Source organism: Diadema antillarum, unplaced genomic scaffold (genome assembly GCF_040938485.1).
Source record: "Diadema antillarum isolate AM-2024a unplaced genomic scaffold, OU_Dant_1.0 scf00000081, whole genome shotgun sequence".
Lineage (NCBI taxonomy): Eukaryota > Metazoa > Echinodermata > Echinoidea > Diadematoida > Diadematidae > Diadema > Diadema antillarum.
In genome coordinates, this window is record NW_027270970.1 from 1,540,265 (window position 1) to 1,555,999 (window position 15,735).

General features: G+C 38.9%; 1 protein-coding gene across 1 annotated transcript in view; it reads right to left on the reverse strand.

The window, feature by feature from the left end:
• Window positions 1-1,065: 1,065 nt before the first annotated feature.
• The window catches only part of LOC139717727 (dystonin-like), a 63,942-nt gene continuing 49,272 nt past the window's right edge, over window positions 1,066-15,735 (reverse strand). The window contains exons 27-29 of the mRNA XM_071629228.1: window positions 2,620-2,767; window positions 1,782-1,923; window positions 1,066-1,352 (exon numbers count right to left, since the gene is read on the reverse strand). Of these exons, the coding sequence (XP_071485329.1) occupies window positions 1,066-1,352; window positions 1,782-1,923; window positions 2,620-2,767 (577 nt within the window). The remainder of the gene's footprint in view (window positions 1,353-1,781; window positions 1,924-2,619; window positions 2,768-15,735) is intronic.

Here is a 15,735-nt window from a genome sequence, read left to right on the forward strand (position 1 = left end):
ATAAAATGAATTGCTGGCAAGTCACATCCTGTACCGTAAGCCTAGGGACCACAAAAAGGGACCCGAACAATGGATTTATTCAGCCGAAGGGGGTCACGGACAAAAGTTGGTGGATATTGTTCCTTTGGGTGTACTTATCATGAAAACATCAATGCCAGCTATTTTATCCTGTACGGGGCCACAGACAGTAGCCCCAAAGGGCCCCACAAATATAATGGTGTTATTCAGCTGAAAAGGGTCACGGCTAATTTCTTTTGCAATGGAAGTAGTTCCCATCAGAGATATCCAAAACACCAATGCCAGCTAGTTTATCCTGTACGGGGCCCCAGACAGCAGCCCCAAAGGGCCCCACCCCCCCCCCCCCCCATAGGCCCTACGTACAAACACACACAAACATTGATTTTATTCAGTTGAAAAGAGTCACGGCTAATTTCTTTTGCGATGGAAGTAGTTCCCATCAGAGATATCCAAAACACCAATGCCAGCTAGTTTATCCTGTACGGGGCCCCAGACAGCAGCCCCAAAGGGCCCCACCCCCCCCCCCCCCCCCCCATAGGCCCTACGTACAAACACACACAAACATTGATTTTATTCAGTTGAAAAGAGTCACGGCTAATTTCTTTTGCGATGGAAGTAGTTCCCATCAGAGATATCCAAAACACCAATGCCAGCTATTTTATCCTATACGGGGCCCCAGACAGTAGCCCCAAAGTCAACGCCAACGCAAAATGAGAGAACTGCAAGAGCCAACGATGTCACTGTCTACGTCAGCCATATCAAGAAACTGCAACGACATAATATCAATAAAGAGATGACCATTATGTCGAAACAGTCGTTATACAAAGGTCGGCCATTTGTGCATAGAGAGTGGAAAGGAGAGATAAATGACAAAAGAGAACTGTAAATAATGTCCTGTTTGTCAGTTTCTTGGTGTGTGTGGGGGGGGGGGTGCCTGGGGCGTGTTCGAGGGCAACATAAGGCAAATAGTGTTGTACTTTGGTTATCCCTTGCTACACCTTTCCAAAATAGTCCTACCATATTTGATATTAAAACGTACAAACGGGTCTATACTACAGTGCTAGCAAATTTGGTCCCTGCGGTAGTCTTCTGTCGTATTTTCCTGGTGGGGCTGGTCCTCACCTTGTACTTCTGGTCGTCTTCCTGCATCGGTTCCTTCTTGATCTTCACCGCCACGTCTTTGTGAAGCACGTAGTCCCTCTCACTATTGACCTGGCTAGGCATTTGGTCACACACACAGTCATCGGTGCTGTGTTTGACGATTTCGACGAGCAATTGTTGGAGGCGATCGTCACTGCTCAGGAGGAGACCCTTGTATCGTGTGTGGATATCAACTGTAATTAAACCAAGAAAGTTACAACAGTAATCAAGCATGTGATATCCAGTCTTAATACAAAACTAGATCTCAATCAACAATTTACATACTTTCTGAGTGCGAGCTTGTGTAGAGATGTTACCAAGAATTAAAATCTGGGCCGTATAGTTTCTATTAAAAAGATATATATAAATCTAGCTGTTCAAATTCACGTAAAGCCATCTTGCAAAATGCATTACTGCCATATTTGGCAATATTTTTTGAGTGGTTCATTTTCTGTGATTTAGACTACACTTTACAAATAAACCCTACATCGAAAAGGTGTTATTTATTCATTGCAGTTATCTATACTATTAATGCAAAACTGCTTGACTTTCTCATGTGCAATTCATGCAATTTGACTCACCTCACTCATAACTGCGTAATAATCAGAAAACACAAGACTTACAAATTGTTGCATCGATCTGGATGATCATGTCAGTAGAGTCCTCTGCAAGTAAATCACCGGCCGCGTCTACAAGCTCTATGTTTTCAGAGTGATTGACGACATCATGAGAGAAGGCCTGGAGAAAGAAACCGTAGAGTACTACCTTTGAACGCGAAACGTTATCACCATGTGTTCAGCTGTGCATTGATTTTTTTTTTTTTGCATGTTTGTTTGTTCCATTTCCATCTGAGGAGACGACTGGATAGCCCATATCCAGCTGTAATAGCTGTTCTCCCATGGGGTCTGGTTGGATGTAAGGCGGGACCACTTCACCGGGTTACGCAAGCTAGCTGCTGTTTGCAATAAATAAATGAAGCAGGGTCTTTTACGTGACTTTCTCACACGCAAGAATTCTCTTCAAGTTTAAGACATTTCGATATCTTCTTCTTGGAACGTTGATCACCAGTTCGTACCCTTTAAATGTTAACCGTACCAAAAAATGAAAAATAAAAAATAAGAAAATAAACCAAGCTGCAGAAGAGAATTACGTTATTCCATTTACAATTAAATCTTCTTGTAGAGATTGTTTTCTTTTTTTTAATCATCGTTCAACCAAGTCTTTTTAATGCAAATTGATATCTAAAGATTAAAAAAAAATGAAAAAGAAGAAAATGACAGACATTATGACAGTCAGACGAGTAAAACCTGATTTTAATGAAGTATATAAATGTATAGAAATTATAAATATCATGTAATGGATGTAAGGAAAAATTACAAAAGGATTAAGATCGAACCCCATAAGAACTTCAAACACACATTACAGGATGTAATATCGCTTACTTGTATATAGGCAACTTACAGTCAGTCGGTCAATCTGCTCCTGGAGATCGGCCTGGTCAGCTGCAATTTGCTCCCTGATCATCTCGTTCAAAGTGGACTCAGAACTGATCAGCCAGTCGTTAATGCATTTCACCGCATGGCTGAATTGCTCTTTGTTGTCAGTAGAACTACATTAAACAAACAAACAAAAAATACAAGGACTTCGTACGGAAATGTCGTCCTTATACTCAAAATCAACATAAAAGATGCTTAATTTAAGTCACATTTGGTTTTGATAAACAGTTTTTACTGAGGCACGCTGATATGAAATAGACTGATCATGTTGTAAACCATTTGCATTTAAAATTAAGTTTCTGCTTATTGCTTATTATTGGAATCGGCCAAGTGTGTATATATATATGTATATATATATATATATATATATATATATATATTAGACCCGAAAATGTTGTTACGTACAAAATGTTTTTTGGTCATTCATATTCTAGTATGGTAAGTAAATATAGCTTGGTTGCCCGGAAACCTTGGGCAATTGAGTACATGAATATAAGAACGATCCAAGTCCATGGAAGACCATTTCGAGTAAACTAAAAAAAAAAATTCATATCTTTTTTATTTGTCCAATAATATTCTATTTAACTGTGATGGGAAGGCAACATTGTATGTACAAATTAGAACATATATCATTATGACAATTAATATTCACATTAATTGTGGAGAGGCCATTTTGTGTGGTGGACTTGGGTCGTTCTTTTATTCATATGGACTTGGGTCGTTCTTTGATTCATATACATGATATTCTGCTATAGAGATGAGAGAAGGATGAGGGAGGGTGCTATTATATGAATGTAAGAATGACCCAAGTCCTTCATTCTTACATTAATATAAGATTTAACTCATTCATTTCAGGCACTTCCAGGGGTAATTAGGATCTATCATTTATACACAAGATGAGTCCATGCATAAGCTACAATTTCCCATGTCAAACTGAATTGGGCTTGGGTCGTTCTTATATTCAGGTCTTCAATTTTTTTTTTTATGGGGGGGGGGGGCATATTCATAACATATTCAATGTACGAAATGCGTAGTATGTATTCTTATTTTATAACACTATAGTTCCCGATCTAAAAAAAAATGCAAGTGTCTTACTCTTAGATATCATGATTTCCATAATGAGCTAATTTGCACCTTATGTACAATAACGGTAAAGGTAATGGAAATGTTAAAGGTATACCATGTACGACACATAATGACATGGAAAAAAAAACACAAGGTGTTTTGATGATTCGTGTTAAAGATGGTTATTGGTATTGCCGTAAACTAATCCTTGTTGCTACGTTTTCAACTTTGGGCAATTTCGTTCTTGTGCAAAAGCCTAATTAGCATTATCAGCCAAATTTTGTTAATTTTCAGGTGAACACTAACAGTCATTTCTCTGTATGCGCATATATTCAAACTTAGTGTGAACTTCGAGATTTCAACTCTGCGAACATATTTCCACTGAATTACACTGAAACATAATCTCCCATAACCTTTGGTTGCATTATACTCCATATGCAAGTGATTTGCAAAGGTTTGGGGACGAAAAAGCCTGTTTGCAGTTTCTCTACATCAACTTGAGGTATAATCATAAAAAATCTCTGCGTATAGACATAGACAAATAATTATCATATTCGTGATACAATAGTGTAGCATACCACTTGAGTGACAAGCATATTTTGATGATGTACCTCTCTTTGTTTTCATGCCTCTCTTCCTTCTTGCGTGATGAACTCTTAGGACCTGCCATCATTTCATCTCGTTGCTAAGATGCAATAGCATCCCTTCAATAAGTCGTTCAGATATTCTTGTCTAAAGTGAAATGAAAATCAGAATTGTGTTTTTATCAGATGTTCATCAAATCTCACTCTCTGTATAATATCTTTTTTTTTTGAAGATCATACCTGCCTATCACAGTTTAACAAAAAGTCAGGTAAAAAATAAGAAACCAGTGGGATTCACATGGCACCCTGTGTTTTCATGAATGCACTGCTAGTACAGACTATTACCAGGCTATCCGTGAATAATTGCCCCTAGTGACACGATGACAATGAGACAAATACTTTGGAAATAACTATGACAATCCAGTGGTCACCGTGGTTACCATAGTTTTATGTGAGGGTGAATGGGAAGTAGTTCAAGAATCCTTAAGACTCTTAACATTTAAACTATATGTATACTTATCCGGTGTTGAAATTGTTTTACTAGTCAAGAAATCCCCTTCCCTGTAAAGAAGACCAAGTTTGTCTTACCGATACTTTTCAAGGAAATGCTTTCAGAAAGTTTTTCATTAACTTTAAGTTGAGCAATGTTATCTGGTTGGTATTGCATTAGATATTGTGAGAGAAAACTCATATTTTCAGTTGCTCCAAGTGCAGTATCCGCATTTTCTCTAGAATAGAATGGATATAGAAGGATCTACAATAAGCATGCCTAACAGCCATAGAGACTAATAGACTAATTGATCATTACTGAGGAAATAAGAATCAGTTGCTTTTCAGAAAATAATCTACAAGAAAATGTATGGTAAATAATATATGTGACCGTGCACCACAAAAAAAGTCGCACTCCTTGATTTTATGTGAGGACTCAAGAAAGGTGAAAGAGGTCAACAGAGTCAGTTTTGAGTTTTCCATATTTTATGAAAGAGCTATTCTTCTTCGACATTATCTCTCAGTTTAGGATCATAAATTGAATGGGAAAGTGCCTTTTCAGCAGTTTCTCTACAACTCCTTTTTTTTTTGGGGGGGGGTGGTAAAGTAGTGTGACCAGGTTTTTCTTAGAGGCCCCTTTTAATTTTTGAAAATCCTTTGAACACTCTTTACTTTCACCTCTAATAACTTTTGAAAAGATTATGCTACTGCTTTGAAAGTTGAGATTTATCATCAACAGAATGTGTTAAACAAACATGTTTAATTTCAGCTTAATCTGGCAATTCCTTCATTGTTGTTGCTACAATCAAGTTTTTTGTCCCATTCATGGCACGGGTAGTACGGCTCAGTAAAGATTAGGCACTTAAATAGACCCTGTAAGTTAGGGCCTCTTTTTTTCACTTCAAACTTTTCCAGAGTGTGCGCTTTCTCTCCAATATTCAAATAGGTTAGGAGAACCCAACTGAATTAGGTTATACATCATTTTAAAGCTTAGAGTCTGCTCTTTCAGAATCTTACCTAAAAATCATGTCTGGCGCCTTTTTGTGTGTTTTGTGGTGCAGGGTCACATATAGACCCATTACTATATAATTATATACAAACACTAATTGTAAACAAACAATACACAAAGAGAAAGTAAGACCAAAAATAAAAGGGATCTGTCACCAACTTCATATCAACTACCAGGCTCTAATGAACGTTGTAACTATTAAAGCCGGCAACAAACTTACCTCTATCCACTGCTCCAGGTCTTAGGAATGTGTGGCGCGACAATCTTCCAAACCGTTTCCAAGCGGTGATATGAACCTTACGATTAAATCTCTACCCTACCGGGATATTCAAATCAGTTTTAGTCACGTGGCACAGTGTCATTTCAAAGAGCAGGACCAGCGTGCAAAAATGGGCGGAGCAGAATGTTGGCAAATACACATGCTCACAAATCTTTGTACCCTGAACGTTAGGTACAATTACTTGAATGTGATACGGTTATCTCCACATCTTGACTTTTAATTGACCAAGAAACGACGTTGATATGTGTTACCAAACGACTCGCGACAAAACAATCAATATCTATGTATGATTGTTATAATGTGAGAAAAGCAAGGGCGAGCATAGTTTCCTTATTTCTTTTTTTCGATATTCCTTTCCTCTTTTGTTTTCAAATGTATGTCAGATGGTACGGATAGGTAGAAGAACAGACTTTTTTAGAACTATGCATTACTAGTCTTCTTTGCTTAATTGCTTACGATTTACAGTTTGGGTTGTTTGGTTGTAATTATATTATTTCTTTGTTTGTTTATTTAGTCATTAAATTACTTGATACTTAAATTGCCTTTTTACTAGGGATGAAGAAAAACATGACCAAGTATTCATCTTTGGAAAATTTCAGTCTCTCTCTCTCTCTCTCTCTCTCTCTCTCTCTTTCCAATTAAGAATTAGCATTACAAGATGTCGGGACCTATGAGAATAACATACATGTCGTCTATTTAAGTTTTTTTTTTTAAGTAGAAGCAATAAAAACAAATATCTTTAGTGACGTTTATATCGTTCCCACATGAAAAAAAAAATTACTCTTCTTCATTTTCTTTCCCTCTAAATTACCAGCTCTAAGAGGGAAAAAACGATTAATCGACAGCCGAATGTGGTTATTGGCACTGCTGAATTTAGTTAAAGGGGATGGCTAGCAAACTGACCAGTAGGAATCAGTGGGAATATTGGGGGATGATTGTTCCAATTCTTGTGGGATTCATTTAAGAGTACATTATACATCTATTGTTGTGTGAAAATTATTTGCTTCAAAATGGTCTCATATTCAAGTAATGTGCATTTTATTGTCCCGTCACTGTACAGGCATGCTAGCCTGGAACCATTAAAATGCACATTACTTGAATGTGAAACCATTCAAAAACAAATAATTTTCACACAACAATAGATGTATAATGTACTCTTAAATGAATCCCACAAGGATTGGATCAATCATCCCCAAGCATTCCCACGGATTCCCACTGATCAGTTACTCGCTATCCCCTTTAAATGAAGCGCAAAATTTAAATGTCAGTGAAAGTGCTTTTGCTACAAACTTTCGTGTTTACACAATCATTTTTAACTCAGTTGTTTCCATCCTTCCATTAGACACTAACTGATTTGTTGATTTATGATAAGTGGAACATTACACTATTCTTAGACAAAAGTTACTACCATTGTGCACATTGTTGAATCTACTCTATGAGGACAAAGTACGATAAAAACAACGCGTGATAGAAACCGCGTACACTTTGCATTTCTCAGTTATCCTTCGGAAAGTCGGTGAAAAGTTATCACGAGTTCGGAGTCTAGTAGGCAGTTTGCCTTGTCATAGATATTTGTAAACCTCATGTGGTCAGGGTTTACCCCGTTTGTTCTCCAGGTTATTATACAATAAGGACAGATTCGAGGAATTCTTCTATTGCTTTGTAAACACTCACGGAAAGGCAAGAAGTGAAACAAAATTTGAAATCACATAAAATAATGACTAAAACAAACAGATTGTTTGATTAAATTCAATCGAGGAAAAAAAAATACAAAACGAAAAGTGAATCACATAGTATCGTAATCAGATATGAGAAGTATAACGAGAATACCTGTACATACTTTGAAGGATAACAATAAAGTAGGTATGGAAAAAGATTGATCTTCTGAGTAGCTGGGCTTGTAATACATGAATCACCCGAAACATGATAAATGATATAGATAAACTATTGTAATTGTGTTTAACTTACCAATCAACTTATTGTATTATGCCAGTATCTTATTCTGTATCATTTACCCTTGGCAAAGTGGAATGTATGAAATTATGTTTATGATATCATTCCTCATTTTTTTGTCCCCGCCGAACGAGTTCGAGCAGGGAACTATGAAACGGGCTCCGTATGTGTGTGTGTCCGTGTGTCCGTGTGTGCGTCCGTGTGTGATCAAAATGTTCAATTTGCTACTTCCAGTGACTTCTCAGTCATTTATGAGCCAATTTTGATTTTGTTTGCTTTATATGATAGCACTACATGGGAACTTTGACACTTCTACACAGAATTTCAGTTGGGACCTTTGACCTTGACCTTTGACCTATATTGTACATTTTGCTACAAAATGCCACTCCTTTGCCATTTCTAACCCGATTTCGATTCCGTTTGCTGTATGTGATGGCACTAGGTGAGGGCTTCAAAACTTCTACACAGAATTTTGACCTTTGACTTCATTGACCTTTGACCTTGATTTTTGACCTATATTGTACATTTTGCTACAAAATGCTACTCCTTCGCCATTTCTAACCCGATTTCGATTCCGTTTGCTTTATGTGATGGCACTAGGTGAGGGCTTCAAAACTTCTACACAGAATTTTGACCTTTGACTTCCTTGACCTTTGACCTTGATTTTTTACCTATATTGTACATTTTGCTACAAAATTCTACTTCTGGCGGGGACATATATATTACGCACCGCGTAATTTCTACTTTTCCTTGTCATATGTTGTGTTTTGTTAGAAAAGAAGAATGAAAATAAACGAAATTGATTAAATTAAATTTCAAAACTATATGCAGTCATAATCTTTATACAATACCTGTACTTTCTAATACACGTGTTGGCTTTCCCTTCAAGCTTTTACAGGCAAATTCCACTCTGATGTTTTAATGCTTTGTATGGAAACATAAGTATCATAGAAACAGATAAGTGAAAACATGGGCAAAATTCAAAAACACACACAAAAATTATGAACTGATACAAAGTTACGGAGTAAGGAGGGCGAATAGGTAGTTTTGTGTGACGTGTTGTTGAGCAGCTGCATCACACTGTACACGGGCGTCACCAGGGGGGTGCGTTGGGTGCGAACGCACCCCCCTTCAGACTAAAAAAAAACAAACTTCAGTCTGCGAGCGACCTCAACGCCGGACACTAAATGATTATTATTTTTTATCTATTGTTTTTTTTATTTGAAATTTTACATCAGGGACAAAAAAAAGAAAGAAAAAATCGTGGGCAAAAGCAATTCGCACCCCTGGTTCTGGCAGCACTGATTTTATACATAATTATCTACTAGTACAAGTGTATTCTGCACAGTGTTGACTATATACATAGATTTTGGACATCCTTCCCATACTTGGTCACTTCGACGCCACCTCGCTGGTCATACTTCCCCCAGTCATGAACATAAACCGACACCCTTGACTACCAGTTGCGGATCCAGGGGGAGGGGCGCAACGGGCGTTCCCCCCCCCCCCCCTCCCCCGCCCCCCTCTTAATTTCAAAAGCGAAAAAGTATAGCTACAAACGGCAGTTTTTGGACTGTAAAATGTCAAAATTTTCAATCTCGCTCGCTGGCATTTAGTCGTAATGCCATTCTCCTGAAGTTGCTGCCAGTAATTGCCGGCAGTTCCACCCGGTGCGCCCCCCCCCCCCTTACTGCAAAAAAAATATAGCTACAAACGGCAGTTTTAACTGTAAAATGTCACGATTTTCAAGCTCGCTCACTCCGCTCGCTCACATTTAAATTCTCCTAATATTGCTGCCAGTAATTGCCAGCAGTTGCGCCCGGTGCGCCCCCTCAATTTCGAAAGCAAAAAAAGATATAGCATCAAACGGCAGTTGGGGACTGTAAAATGTCACAATTTTCAAGCTCGCTCGCATTTAATCTTTATGCAATTCCCTGATGTTACTGCCAGTAATTGTCTGCAGTTGCGCCCGGTGCGCCCCCCCCCCCCCCCTTAATTTCCAAAGCGAAAATATATAGCTGATACAAACGGCAGTTTTTCTACTGTAAAATGTCAAAATTTTCAAGCTCGCTCTCTTCGCTCGCTCACATTGATGCAATTCACCTGATGTTGCTGCCAGTAATTGGCAGCAGTTGCGCCCGGTGGCATGCGCTCCACCCCCCCCCCCCCCTTAATTTCCAAAGCGAAAAAATATGGCTGAGAACGGCCGTTTTTGGACTGTAAAATGTGAAATTTTCAAGCTCGCTCGCATGTTATCGTTATGCAATTCACCTGATGTTGCTACCAGTAATTGCCAGCAGTTCCGCCCGTTGCGCCCCCTCCCTTAATTTCCAAAGCGAAAAAATATGGCTAAGAACGGCAGTTTTTGTACTGTAAAATGTAAAATTTTCAAGCGTACTCTCTTCGCTCGCTCGCATTTAATCTTTATGCAATTCACCTGATGTTACTGCCAGTAATTGCCAGCAGTTCCGCCCGGTGCGCCCCTTCCCTTTATTTCCAAAGCGAAATAATATAGCAACAAACGGCAGGTTTGTGGTTTTTTTTACTGTAAAATGTCAAAATATTCAAGCTCGCACGCTGCAGTTGCGCCCGGCGCACCCCCCCCCCCCCTTGATTTCCAAAGCGAAAATATGGTTACAAACGGCAGTTTTTCTACTGTAAAATGTCAAAATTTTCAAGCTCGCTCTCTTCGCTCGCTCGCATTGAATCGTTATGCAATTCACCTGATGTTGCTCCCAGTAATTGCCAGCAGTTGCGCCCGGTGGCATGCGCTCCACCCCCCCCCCCTTAATTTCCAAAGCGAAAAAATATGGCTAAAAACGGTAGTTTTTGGACTGTAAAATGTAACATTTTCAAGCTCGCTCGCATTTAATCGTTATGCAATTCACCTGATGCTGCTGCCAGTAATTGCCAGCAGTTCCGAGCGGTGCGCCCCCCTCCCTTAATTTCCAAAGCGAAAAAATATGGCTAAGAACGGGAGTTTTTGGACTGTGAAATGTAAATTTTTCAAGCTCGCTCTCTTCGCTCGCTCGCATATAATCTTTATGCAATTCTCCTGATGTTACTGCCACTAATTGTCTGCAGTTGCGCCGGATGCCCCCCCCCCCCTCCCTTAATTTCCAAAGCGAAAATATATAGCTACAAACGGAAGTTTTTCTACTGTATTATGTCAAAATGTTCAAGCTCGCTCTCTTCGCTCGCTCGCATTGAATCGTCATACAATTCACCTGATGTTGCTGCCAGTAATTGCCAGCAGTTGCGCCGGTGGCATGCGCTCCACCCCCCCCCCCCCCTAATTTCCAAAGCGAAAAAATATGGCTAAGAACGGCAGTTTTTGGACTGTAAAATGTAAAATTTTAAAGCTCGATTTAATCGTTATGCAATTCACCTGATGTTGCTGCCAGTAATTGCCAGCAGTTGCGCCCGGTGGCATGCGCTCCACCCCCCCCCCCCCTTAATTTCCAAAGCGAAAAAATATGGCTGAGAACGGCAGTTTTTGGACTGTAAAATGTGAAATTTTCAAGCTCGCTCGCATGTTATCGTTATGCAATTCACCTGATGTTGCTACCAGTAATTGCCAGCAGTTCCGCCCGTTGCGCCCCCTCCCTTAATTTCCAAAGCGAAAAAATATGGCTAAGAACGGCAGTTTTTGGACTGTAAAATGTAAAATTTTCAAGCTCGCTCGCATTTAATCGTTATGCAATTCACCTGATGTTGCTGCCAGTAATTGCCAGCAGTTCCGCCCGGTGCGCCCCCCCCCCCCCCCTCCCTTAATTTCCAAAGCGAAAAAATATGGCTAAGAACGGCAGTTTTTTGGACTGTAAAATGTAAAATTTTCAAGCTCGCTCTCTTCGCTCGCTCGCATTAAATCGTTATGCAATTCACCTGATGTTACTGCCAGTAATTGCCAGCAGATTCCGCCCGGTGCGCGCCCCTTCCCTTTATTTCCAAAGCGAAATAATATAGCAACAAACGGCAGGTTTTTTTGTTTGTTTTTTTTTACTGTAAAATGTCAAAATATTCAAGCTCGCACGCTGCGCTCGCTCGCATTTATTTGTTATGCCTTTCTCCTGATGTTGCTGCCAGTAATTGCCGGCAGTTGCGCCCGGTGCGCCCTCCCCCCCTTTATTTCCAAAGCGAAAAAAATATAGCTCCAAGTGGTAGTTTTTTTTTACTGTAAAAGATGAAATCCTAGCTACGCCGGTGCCCTTTCCCCCGCTTGGTTTGTCTCAACAACAGTAAAAGTCTAGTGATTGAGAGCTTCCTATATTCCAAATGTCGGTCCAAAAAAAAAATCTCGTTACATTAGGGTCAAAGCGCACCCCCCTTGAAAAAAAGCTGGTGACGCCCGTGCTGTACCCCTTCATTTCCCATTTGGAGTCTTTTAACTTCACACTACTCAAATTTATAGTTACGAGAAGGCCATATCCCCCCACACGCACACACACACACACACACGCACACCATCATGCCGGTACAGCTTCATGAAAGAGCTGCTTCAAGGGATTTCTGCATCAAGGTATCAGGGTATCATACCCACAGATATAATTATACTTGTGTTCTTCTACAACTGTGAGTGAATACCCTTGCATGGTTGTGTATAACGCAGCTATTAACCTGATAAAGCTGATAAACTTTAAAACTTTATGATAAAGAAATATACTCTTTACTGAAAAGAAGTCATGACCTGTAAACCGAAAAGGGAGGGAACATGTCCAATGTGTACAATGCCGCTATTTTTACCGACACGTAGCTCTTACTGCTCTCAGCTCTGTGGTCTTATCACTGATTCCACTGAGGGTACATGTATACTGTAATCATAAAGCCCTATCTCAATATTGTCCAAAGCTTACGGAATCATCCAGTCTTTTGTTAACTAGTTTGTTGCAGATATTTTTTTTCTAACAACAATTGCTAACACTCAACTCTGCAATGCTTATACATTTATGTTGAATAATGTTTTTGTTACCTATTAATGGACATTTCCACAGTCTAAACATGATATTATGTTAAAATCAGGAAATGTCACCCCTAGGAAGCATGAACCATGCGTTAATGGGGGAAAATCAACTCCAACAAAATTAGTTACTCGATTTTTTTTTCACAACTCGAATTCATCGACGGCCATCGGCAGCTGTCGTCTGGAAGTCGATGCCTCTTTGGTTCGCCATGATGCCCCCCCCCCCCCCCGAAAAATAATTGGCGAAAATATGATTACTTGTCTTTAATCAGTTCTGTTTATTTTGTTTTCCATCAAATCTTGCAGGGAGTGAGAAAAAAAAAATTAAATCTTTTAAAACATGAGTGACACAATTCAATTGTTTGATAAAATTCAATCAAGGAAAAAAGAAATGCAAAACGAAAAGTGAATCACATAGTATCGCAATCAGATATTAGTAGTTTTACTAGAATACCTGTATTTATACTTTGAAGGATAACAATAATGTAGGAATGGAAAAAGACTAATCCTCTCAAAAGCTTGGCTTGTACTTATGGATCTAAAACATTATAAATGATATAGAGAAACTATTGTAAATGTGTTCAACTTACCAACGAACTCATTGTGTTATACCAGTATCTTGTTTTGTATCTTTTACCCTTCGCGAAGTCGAATGGATGAAATTGTTTATAATATTATTCCTGAGTGATTATATGTTGTGCTTTGTTAGAAAAAGAAGAATGAAAGTGAACGAAAGGAATTGAATTGATTTTCAAAACTATATGCACTCACAATCGTTTATACGATACCTGTACTTTTTAATACACGTAACATAATTGTGTGTTGGCATTACCTTCACGCTCTTACAGGCAAAATCCACTCTGATGTCTTGATGCTTTGTATGGAAACATTAGTATCAGAGAAATAGATAAGTGAAAACATGGTGAAAATTCAAACAGACGCACAAAAGTTATCAACTGATACTATTAAAGTTACGGAATAAGGAGGGCGAATTGGTAGCTTTGTGTGACATGTTGTTGAGCAGCTGTATCACGCTGAACCCCTTCATTTCCCATTTGGAGTCTTTTATAACTTGACACAACTCAAATTTATAGTTACGAGAAGGCCATATCCCCCACACGCACACACACACGCACACCATAATGCCGGTACAGCTTCATGTAAGAGCTGCTTCAAGGGATTACTGCATCAAGGTATCAGGGTATCATGCACACAGATATATACTTGTGTAGTTCTACAAGAAAATGTGCGTGAATACCCTTGCATGACTGTGTATGACGCGGCTATTAATCTGATAAAGCTGATAAACTTTAAAACTTTATGATAAAGAAATATACTCTTTACTGAAAAGAAGTCATGACCTGTAAACAGAAAAGGGAGGGAACATGCCCAATGTGTGCAATGCAATCTTTTTACCGACACGTAGCTCTTACTGCTCTCAGCTCCATGGTCTCATCACTGATTCCACTGAGGGTAAATGTACACTGTAATCATAAAGCCCTATCTCAATATTGTCCAAAGATTACGGAATCATCCAGTCTTTTGTTAACTAGTTTGTTGCAGATATTTTTTTTCTAACAACAATTGATAACACTCAACTCTGAAATGCTGACACATTTACGTTGAATATTTTTTTTTAATACACGTAACATAATTGTGTGTTGGCATTACCTTCAAGCTCTTACAGGCAAAATCCACTCTGATATTTTGATGCTTTGTATGGAAACATAAGTATCAGAGAAATAGATAAGTGAAAACATGGGGAAAATTCAAACACACGCACAAAAGTTATAAACTGATACAACGTTACTGAATAAAAGGGCGAATTGGTAGTTTTGTGTGACATGTTGTTGAGCAGCTGTATAACACTGTAGCCCTTCATTTCCCATGTGGAGTCTTTTAACTTCACACTACTCAAATTTATAGTTACGAGAAGGCCACATCCCCCACACGCACACACACACACGCACCATCATGCCGGTACAGCTTCATGTAAGAGCTGCTTCAAGGGATTACTGCATCAAGGTATCAGGGTATCATGCACACAGATATATACTTGTGTACTTCTACAAGAAAATGTGCGTGAATACCCTTGCATGACTGTGTATGACGCGGCTATTAACCTGATAAAGCTGATAAACTTTAAAACTTTATGATAAAGAAATATACTCTTTACTGAAAAGAAGTCATGACCTGTAAACCGAAAAGGGAGGGAACATGTCCAATGTGTACAATGCCGCTATTTTTACCGACACGTAGCTCTTACTGCTCTCAGCTGTGTGGTCTTATCACTGATTCCACTGAGGGTAAATGTATACTGTAATCATAAAGCCCTATCTCAATATTGTCCAAAGTTTACGGAATCATCCAAGTCTTTTGTTAACTAGTTTGTTGCAGATTGTTTTTTTCTAACAATAATTGCTAACACTCCACTCTGCAATGCTTATACATTTATGTTGAATAATGTTTTTGTTACCTTTTAATGTACATTTCCACAGTCTAAACACAATATTATGTGAAAATCATGAAATTTCACCCCTTGGAAGCATGAACCATGCATTAATGGGAGAAAATTAACTTCTACAAAATTAGTTACTTGACTTTTTTCACGGCTCGAATTTATCGACGGCCATCGACAGCTGTCGTCTGGAAGTCGATGCTTCTTTGGTTCGCCATGATGCCCCCCCCCCCCCAAAAAAAAAAGAAGAAAAATAATAATAATAATAATTGACGAAAATATG